The sequence below is a fragment of the Vanellus vanellus genome (assembly GCF_965231255.1).
Source record: "Vanellus vanellus genome assembly, chromosome: 2".
NCBI lineage: Eukaryota > Metazoa > Chordata > Aves > Charadriiformes > Charadriidae > Vanellus > Vanellus vanellus.
Window position 1 is genome coordinate 16,943,742 of NC_138906.1, and position 9,626 is coordinate 16,953,367.

At 38.4% G+C, this 9,626-nt stretch overlaps 1 protein-coding gene across 2 annotated transcripts in view; it reads left to right on the forward strand.

Annotated features, from left to right (window-relative positions):
• Positions 1-8,977, forward strand: part of ARHGAP12 (Rho GTPase activating protein 12) — an 82,863-nt gene extending 73,886 nt beyond the window's left edge. For both annotated transcript variants that reach the window (XM_082498927.1, XM_082498928.1), the window contains 5 exons: positions 2,306-2,404; positions 4,561-4,638; positions 5,505-5,639; positions 5,922-6,024; positions 6,455-8,977. In XM_082498927.1, the coding sequence (XP_082355053.1) occupies positions 2,306-2,404; positions 4,561-4,638; positions 5,505-5,639; positions 5,922-6,024; positions 6,455-6,629 (590 nt within the window). In that variant the 3' untranslated portion in view covers positions 6,630-8,977. The remainder of the gene's footprint in view (positions 1-2,305; positions 2,405-4,560; positions 4,639-5,504; positions 5,640-5,921; positions 6,025-6,454) is intronic.
• Positions 8,978-9,626: the final 649 nt, after the last annotated feature.

Sequence of the window (9,626 nt, forward strand, 5' to 3'; positions counted from 1 at the left end):
CTGAAAGAATTGATAATTTAATATATACTTCCATTTGTCACACTTGTAGAAACTTTGAGAGAACAGTATTCGCACAGGTTTAAGTTAATGTGTTTGTGTAAATTATTGACTTCATACCCACTGTAAAACTTCATTTGTTTGCATGCTTTAGCAGGACTTGTAGGTGGTGCTCTACTAGGGTCCAAATAGCATATGGGTAGGCAAGTAACAGACCAAATCCTACTGTGATTTGCCTAACTACATACTTTAGCAGGTGTGCTTCTGTTGCATGTGGCGTTTGATATATTTGTGTATCTGCAAATATAATTTAACTGTAAATGATGAAATTTTTGTTTGGGATAAGGAGGCATTACTCCCAGACTTGGACGTTTTGCTCTGCTTTACAGCTTAGTATTCATGTCATGCCTCAGTGACGTAACTTCTGACATTGGCAACAGTGAATGCTAAGCCAAGTTTAATTTGTACACATGCGTGCTGATGGTTGGATTTTTTAATAAAGACATTAAGGAATGGAGAGTTTGTTTTTATTTAAAAGCATGGTGTAAATTTTTCAAGTTGGATCCGCACTGTACAGTTTTATGTTTACTGTATGAATGAAAAATACAGAAGTCTTTATTTAAAAGCCCAGTGTACTTTGGTGGCTGCTACAGAACAAGCTTAGTAAACGGAAAACTTGGCAAACCCAGTGTAAGCAGAAAAAATAATGAAAAGTTCTAGGGGAAAAAAAACCAAAACCAAACCACTTGAAACAGCATGCACTAAGCAGAGAAGTAACTGTGCTAAAGTTTTGTTAGATGGAAAAACAAAATTACAAAAGTTACTTTAAGATGGGAAGAAAAAAGTAATTACTGTATATGTGGAAATTATTGAAGTCAGAGGCAATTGTAGCAAAGCAATTTGTTACACGCTATTTTCTTGTGCTACCTAATCTGCCTTGCTTTACCTGCTACAGCTGCATGCCAGCCTGGCTTTCTACTGTGTGGGCTTTTTCAATCCCTTGCTACTGATTCTGCTTATACACCTGGCTGCGTGAGTAGCAGCAGCGGGACTGAGGTGTTTTGGGGCAACAGCCTTGTACGCATACAGCTAATAATACCTTTATATGCCAGTTTTCATACTGCATGATTGGTTTGGTGTGCTGTTTGGGTTTCCCAAAGCACTATTCAGATGCAAGTGTTGTTAATGAATCTGCTTAAATTACTAAATGTGAAAAGTGGGCTAGATGCTGTGGATGATGCAAATGCAAGAGCAGTTTCTCTTTTGCATAAGCTCTGACGTAATATCTACTAGATACTGTGAAGACAGCCGCTTACATACCTTATTTAACAGGTTAAAAAAAACCCAACTTTCATCCCTTTAAGAGTGTGAGCTTTGCCTCTCTATCTCAAGACCCTATCAAGATCCTCTGTCAGATGCAAGTCTCATGCATCTGAACAGGGAAGGCATCTTTGATGAAAACCGTAGAAATGGGTCTGAGGGATTTTGGTGATAACATAACCTGAACAAGAGGAATTAACGTGTTGCTGAAATACACAAAGACATTACAAGAATCTGTTCTCTGCCCAAGCTGAATTTCGTCTTTGCTCCAGTTTATGATAGAAACCACTCCCTCTGGCTTATGTAGTTCTGAAAACAAGATTCAAAATAACCTTTGCCCATAAGTATCTGTATTTAGAGTCCAACCTTGCAGCCAGGTTGCCTATGCATAGTCATACTTGTTTCCATTCAGAGCTCTATGATATACAGGTCTGTCATTTACAAGTCCATGTCAGCACTGAAAAATGTTGGAAGTTAAAGATGCTACATGAAAGTAAATTAATATGTAATGCTGGGTTAAACAATAGGAGCAATGAAAGATGAAATTTTACAGGGGTTTTCCCCAAGCAATGCCAAAAGCTTTCATTTTGGTTAGTTCAGATTTTTAACAAAGATTACAGTAAATGTATTTTGAACTCAGAACAGGAATGGAGTGTAACAGGGCCATTTGACTCCTTTAAATTTCTCATTACAGTAATGACTATGAGACTCTTTCAAGTATCTCCTGATGGATTAAAATGATTTCAGTAGCAAAAGTTCCTTACTCAGAGACTCACGTTTGTGTAACTGCCGACATTCATTCTTACGGGGAGCTTTTTCTTGCTGAGAGCTGCTGAGAGCTCTTTTCAAAACTTTCCTGTTTTCACTCTAATACTGCGACAATTGTATCCAGTAGTCTTTGCCCTTTGTAGAGGTTTGTTTTAACCTGAACTAGTTCTGTCACTTGAATCCTGTTCCACTGTAAATCAGTCTCTTTACTTGGTTCCAGATCAAGTGTTTGGTTCCAATCTCACCAGCTTGTGTCAAAGAGAAAACAGCACGGTGCCAAAGTTCGTGAAGCTGTGCATTGAGCATGTTGAGGAACATGGTATGGTTGAAGTTTTTTGTTTCCGAATCTCTCTTGCTCACCACACTATCTAATTTTGAACGTTTTAATCCTTAAAATGCTGTAAAGTTATTTGGGGAAAAAAACACCCTGAAACTTGTATCTGTAGTAAGCAATGAGTTTTCACCGGGGTGGGGGGGTAGGGGGGGAGAGGTCGGTGGGATCCAAAATGGGGAGAGGGGATGAAATCTTAGATCTGAGAAACTAATCTGCTTCAGTGTATTTCAAGCTGAGGAGAAGGCAGGGCAGCCTCCTGGCAGCAAGGCTCGAAGGAAAGAGCGATTGCAAGAAGTAATAAGAGAGCTCAGCCCATCAAGGTTTTTTTCAGATGAAAAGAGAGAGACTGTCAAAATGCAACCATTCCTTTTTTGAAAGGTTTAAGCATGCTAACAATCATTTGTATTAAAACTTTCTTGAAACAAACTTTGGGGAAAAAGTTATGCTTCTGCTCTGTATGTGTATATGTGTTGACTGCCAGAAGACAACTCTTTTCGGTTTGATGCCCTTCAGCCAGTTACACTGACCACTGTGTGAGGTTTTATGCAATTCTAGAGATTATGGGTGTCCGCATATTGACTCAATTTTTATTTGCTTTCATTGAAAATAGGTCTCTCCTATCTAATAACTAAGAAAATTAAGTGTGTGAAAGCTACATGTGACATTCTGGGTTGTCTGATGTAAAGGACATCTTCACGTGGTTGTTGGAAATATGTTGGTTGTGCCTTCTGACTTGGCTGTAGCCTGTGCTAGTTTTCTTGCTTGTTTCTTGCTGTTGTTGTTGCCCTATCTCTTGGAAGAGATGACTGAGAGGGGATTATGGAATCTCCATAATCATCATTCAAATACATGCCAGTCTGTTAATCTGGGAACGTTCTCTTGAAAATCAGGGTAAGTGGTACAGGGGAATACTATGTGTGAATTTTAAGGCCTCTTCTATGGGAACTTGATTTAGGACTTTGTTGCAGCCTGTAGTCCTCTTTCAATGCTGCTATCTTATGGCGTGGGAGGGGAAAAATAACTGCTTCCATTGCCTTATTCCTGTTCAACAAACTGCCACCTTGCTTGTAACAGCAGGCTTTATTCCATTTGCGATCTGCAGTTTGTGAGAAAGGGGTTGTTTTGCTTTGTTCTTTTTTTATTTCTTTTTTATTTTAAAGACAGGACTGCAGTGAAGATAGTGGTGAAGTTTTCCTTTTTTAAATACCTGAGGGGAAGCTGACAGAAATGAACAGCTTTTTTTCCCCACTTCTCCAACTCTTCTTCCTACTGCCAATACACTTCAAATCAGTTCTTTCTGTAAAGGAATGACTAGTGGATTATGGGGAAAAGGGATATGTCAGATGGTGCTGGTAACTGTGCTGTGTTGCATCAGACAACTCCTTGAGGAGCTACAGGGACTTGCAGGTATTCTGGCAACACTCACCCTTCTCAGTGGCACTGACTCACATGCTGCATTCAAGTGGCGTTTCAATTAAATTCTTTACCTCCTAATCACTTCTGAGTAACTGCAGTAGCAACCACAGAGACACAGTTTTCTTCTTTTCTGGTGGAGTGTGCAATGCTGTAAAGGCAAGGGCTACCCATTTTAGTTTTGTAGGCTGTCGGGTAGTGATGAGTGTGCATGCACATCGTTCCTTCTCCATGCGAACCTGGTCACTTGACAACTTTGAGATGCTCTCTATGCATGACTTGATTTGATTTTTCTTAACCGTACATTAAAAAAATTGAACATTCACAAAATACTTGATTCTTGCATGTTGGACTCCTGTATACCCCCTGCCCACCCACCAAGAGCATCTTAGACGGGACACCTGGTCCCATTGGGGAAACTTGGAGCTATTGCCTCATTGCTACTGTTCTACTGCATAGGAAGTTTTAGAGATTATTTTGAGCTTGATGCTACCAAACCTGTGTCAACAAAACCAAAGCTCCTCTGATATGCCCTGCCCGTCAAAAAAGCTAGTTTAACTTCTTTTTTGTTGTTGTTGTTGTTTTTTTGTTGAACCAAGTGTTCTTTGTTACAAGGTGGGTTTCTTTTGTTTTTAATTTTGCTGAGTAAACATATAAAGAAGCAGCCTAATGATTGCAGTATTCGTACGTGTGTAAGGTATTAAAATAGATTTATCCCTTTGTTTTAGGATTAGATGTTGATGGCTTATACCGAGTTAGTGGCAATCTTGCAGTGATACAGAAGCTAAGATTTGCAGTCAATCATGGTAAGCTTCCTTCAACTGTATTACAATTGTGTATATTTTCAGATTGTTGAGGTTCATAGAAAGCTCAGGAAAAAAAATTCTTAGTGTATAACTGCAGTCTTTCATGAGAAATTGTTGTCATCTCCAAAGTAAAATTACTTCAGAATTGCAGAATTTAGTGTGCAATATACATAATTTGAAAAACATAGCGTCCTGGAGGCTTGGTTTTATGTGGAGCATAGAGGAATTGCTAGAACATAATTATAAAGAAAGATAGTAATAGAATTTGGGTTAGGGGAATTACTTCAAACAAAATAACTTGATACCTTATGAAAAAACAGTAAGCATATTAAGCTTCCACTAGCTTTAAAATTGTAAGGTAACGCTTTTTAGCGAGATTTCCTACTCGCTTTTAGTGTGGGGGTGCTTAGCTCCTCTTCACCATACTCTGTATAAAACCGGTTCATGTGGTTCTCTCTGTGTTCTATTCAGTGGGAATCAGTAGGCAGCGTGCAACTAGGAAGAGGACAGTAGCCCATCTGCAATCTCACCTCTCATTTCCTCATCGACAGGGTCTAACAGTGGATTTTGTGTTATCTCAGCAGCTCCTGTTCCTCTCTGGAAGATGCCCTTGGTGTAGGGGAGCTGCCTGTAGTGCAGTAGGCAGAGTTTGGACATCTCTTTCTGTAGTGGCTGAGATTTTTCTGTATGCCCTTTTACACTGCTGCAGCTCTATATCCCAGCAGAGAATGGGCTAAAGTGGAGTACGAGTATTCACTGCTTTAAAAGCAATAACTGCAGAAGAGTATTGAGTTTATTTAAAACAAAAAAAAAAACAACTTTTATAGTTAAACTATAACATTAATTATTCATTTTTTCTCTCTCAGATGAAAAACTAGACTTGAATGACAGTAAATGGGAAGATATACATGTCATCACAGGAGCTCTAAAGATGTTTTTCAGAGAATTGCCAGAGCCGCTGTTCACTTATAATCACTTCAATGACTTTGTCAATGCAATTAGTAAGTCTGGAAAACATGCGTGTGCTTTTTGGATAAGTTCTGCTCACTATGTACAATTCATGTAATTATTTGAAAGTAAAAAGAATGTTTTCGGTTATGAAGGTCTGTAAGGCTGACCTGCAACTGCCTGTCAGTAATGCACGGTCCGGTCAGGAGGTGGCAGTATTTTATCTCATATTAGCACTGAAAAACGTTCGCTTTTATTGCCAGTCTGTTAAATTTTGGGCTAAAGTTTTAAACAAAAATACTGAATTTTTGTTTCTACACCTCATTCTTTTGCAGAACAAGAACCAAGGCAGCGTGTCCATGCTGTTAAAGACTTAATCAAACAGTTGCCAAAACCAAATCAGGACACCATGCAGGTACTCTTTAGACACCTGAAGAGGTACGTAGCAGAAGGAAAGGCTTTGTATTGCTGATCCTCCCTTAAAGCTAAATAATCCAACTAAAAGTACAAAGTGACTGTTGCCATTGCATTTTTCTTGCCTATATTGGACTTGATGAAAAGAATGTATCAGTCTGTATTTATAAAAGCTTGCAGAGCACCAAACAGACTTTAGACGGTATGTGTCGTAGTTCGGATGTTTATTGCCAGGTCCTTACATTTAAGGGATTGTGACAGGGTCAGGAATAGTGCTTCAAATCAAAACTCTTCCATAGAGAGGGGAATCACAGCAGCTCTATGTCCTAATAACAAGACTATTCATTAAATAAATACTGTGAATAGCCATTTGCTTTGGACTGTCTTTTTCCTGTCATCCTCTTACTCTAACACTGATAAGTCTCTTTTTTTGTGTATTTTTTTTCCCTTTCAGAGTTGTAGAAAATGGAGAAAAGAACCGAATGACCTATCAAAGCGTAGCAATAGTTTTTGGTCCAACATTATTAAAACCAGAGAAAGAGACTGGTAACATCGCAGTCCACACAGTATACCAGAATCAGATTGTAGAATTAATTCTACTGGAATTGAATTCCATCTTTGGACGCTGACATTTTTCTTGGAATAGAAACTGGAAGTGATGGGTTGGCAGCAGTACTCCATCAGAAGGAAAATCTCTCGCTGTACATGGTGGATTATGTTTGTGGACCAAGCAGCAACTTGTTTTTTGCACTTTTGGGGAGGGGAGAAACAGGAGAAATGTTTGACCACTTTAATGCGAATTAAAGACAACACTTTGGATTTCTTTGAGAAGTTCAATGTAAAAAAGTGAATTGAGAAGTTTATAGTTTGCCTTTTTTAAAGTAGCATTGGAAAAATGTAATATAGGTTCATACACTGGATTTCTTGGAGAGTAAAGATATTAATCTTAAACTGGATAATCTGGAATTTAATCTTAAAATTCTTCCACTTGCTAGGGAAAAGTCCTACCAACCGGTATGGAAAAAATCCGTGAAGTTACATCTTAAGCTTGTGTATTACAACCTACTCAGATCTGTATGACACTTTTCCAAGGGCTTTCTGCATGCAGTGGCTGTCTTAAACTTGTGCTAACAGTTTGGTTTAGTTATTCAAATCTAATTCCTCAACTTGATATGTGCTGTCCTCTTTCTTTTTTTCTTTTTTTTCTCCCTCTTTCTTTCTTTCTTTCTTTCTTTCTTTCTTTCTTTCTTTCTTTCTTTCTTTCTTTCATTCCTTTTTTCCCCCAGCAACCATTCTGCAATTTCTTAGTTGCTTTATGGAACAGCACACTATTTCAAACACTGAGCTTGTAAAAATATCCAGCAATGGATATTTGTCTTGTGGCATAACAGACGTCATATTTAATAAACATGTTTATTTTTTTCAGGGTATTTCCAGAGCTAAGTTTTGTGTTATACTGATTTAAAGCTAAAATCCTAAGTAAATACCAACTGTAACACTGTGTTGAGTACTTGGTATAATGCTGTGGTAGTGGAAGTTTCTTGATGTAAATACAGGCTGTCCTTTTGATTCTTGTATATAATTCAGTTCCTGTATAGTTTAAGAACACTTTAGTCACACATTTCTAATCCTGGGTAGATTAGCCACAGTAGCATAATGTTTCCAGTGGACGTCTGGGTTTCAGCAGGGAAACAGGTTATGGGGAGGGAGGGGGGACCTAACTGTGTGCACTTTTAGATGTTAATTACATTTGCGGGCAAATAACTGTAATGCAAATGGTACTGGAGAAATACTGAGTGTGCTTGCTAAATTGTTAATGCACTACAAGAGGAGCCTTTTAGGTTATTTAATATGTACAGGATACATTAGAAAAATGTATTATGAATTCTAACATCAACAAATAGTGAAACTCATGTTTTGATAGATAGATGTTTGATGGAATCCATGATGCTAAATTTAAGATTTTCTTTTTACATTAATGTAGAATAATTTGTAAAATTGGTTTTGAAAGATTTTGTTACAGGGAGCATGGTCTGCTGAAGATTTTTTTAAATGTATTTTTCTAGACTAACTGCTGTATCTGACATATTTGTTATGTCTAACCTGAATAAAGAAAACTGTTAGTTCTTTTAGAGTTTGCCATTCCCGCTTCAGACAACATGAACCCCCTTTAAACAGTAAGACGGATGTATTTTGCTACTTAGCGTGGATGCTACTTGTGGCAAAGAGTTGTCATGCTGGATTAAAAGATGAATGCTTACGCTATAACCTGACAATTTTAGCAACTTTCCAGTCCCTTTCTTTAACAACTTCAGTTCTAGCATAAAGTTCAGAGAGGGCAGAAGTAATTTATGGATATAAATTTGTGGTCTTTAAAAGATATCCCCACTTACTTGGAACCCACTGTATAGAAAGCAGGTTCATTAGGGCAATAATTGTATTTCACCTTTGAGCTGTTGTATGCCTTTTGCAACACAGTTCCGGCTTACAGCAAAGGGGATGTGTGGTGAAGTACTGAGGTGTAATCAGATGAACGGTACGCGAATTTCATGAGCGTAGGGCTTGCATGAAAAGTCTTCAGAGATAAAAGAGAAGATGAGTTACCTTGTGGCTTTCTCACTGTCTTCTTGTGGTAATGGTGAAGTCTTGTGGTTTGTTGCAAAGCGACCTGGGTGAGAATTGTGACAGCTCTATCTCAGCATTGTGTTCTCAGCCTCCTGGTAGGCTGTCAAACCGGAGCAGTGCCGAGTGGCAGGTGTGCCCCAAGCTACTAGAAAATATCAACAAAGTTTAAATCTGTTGCTGTAGATTATTCAAATCCCAACTTCAGCTGTAAAATAAAAAAGAATTCCCACTGCTAAAAGAGAGGGCTTATCCACAGGTCACCTTTTCTGTACGAGTGTTACGTTTTTCAAAGAAAGAATGCCTTTTTGATAATGCGGACGTCACACTTTTCCCTGTATTCCCCCAAAATAAAGCATTTTGTTATTACAATATATAGTATGGTTTTGTGCGGTGAAGATTTCATATGGTTTAATGTTCTCATTTTTAGTTTGGGGAGGGTATTCTTTTTGTATGAAAGAAGTGTAGCTAAACACTCAAAACATTCAGGAAGAGGAGGCTGTCCAAGCTGACGGTGTCCTTGTCGTGACCAACGTGAAGCTGTGCGTCAGCACATTGGGTTTCTTCACTACTTGAAACACCTTGTCTTGTTCCTGCAGTTAGCTTTCTTTTAAAAAACCAAAACCAGATTTTTGCCCAAACGCAGCAGGGGAAAGCTATTTCTGTTAGATGAAACATAATTAAATTTATATATTCCTCAGTTTGGGCTTTAAATCTGATTTGGTTCTGGCTTAAAACCAATTTAAAAACTGAATATAAACTTTTGCAGCCGTAACCTCTCAAAGGCAGTGGAGGTCCAATATTATATATCGGTGCCAGCTGAGGTTTTGTTCCAGCACTAGAGCTGTGTTCAGCTACGCAGCGTTGGTACCAAGCGGCTCTCAGATGTGCGCGGTCTACACCAGTTATGGGCTGCTTCGCTTTAAAGCTGGAGAGAAAAGCGGGCGCAAAAAAGACAAGGCAAATGTACACAGTCATTTCATGTAAGCTAATTCTTAAAAATC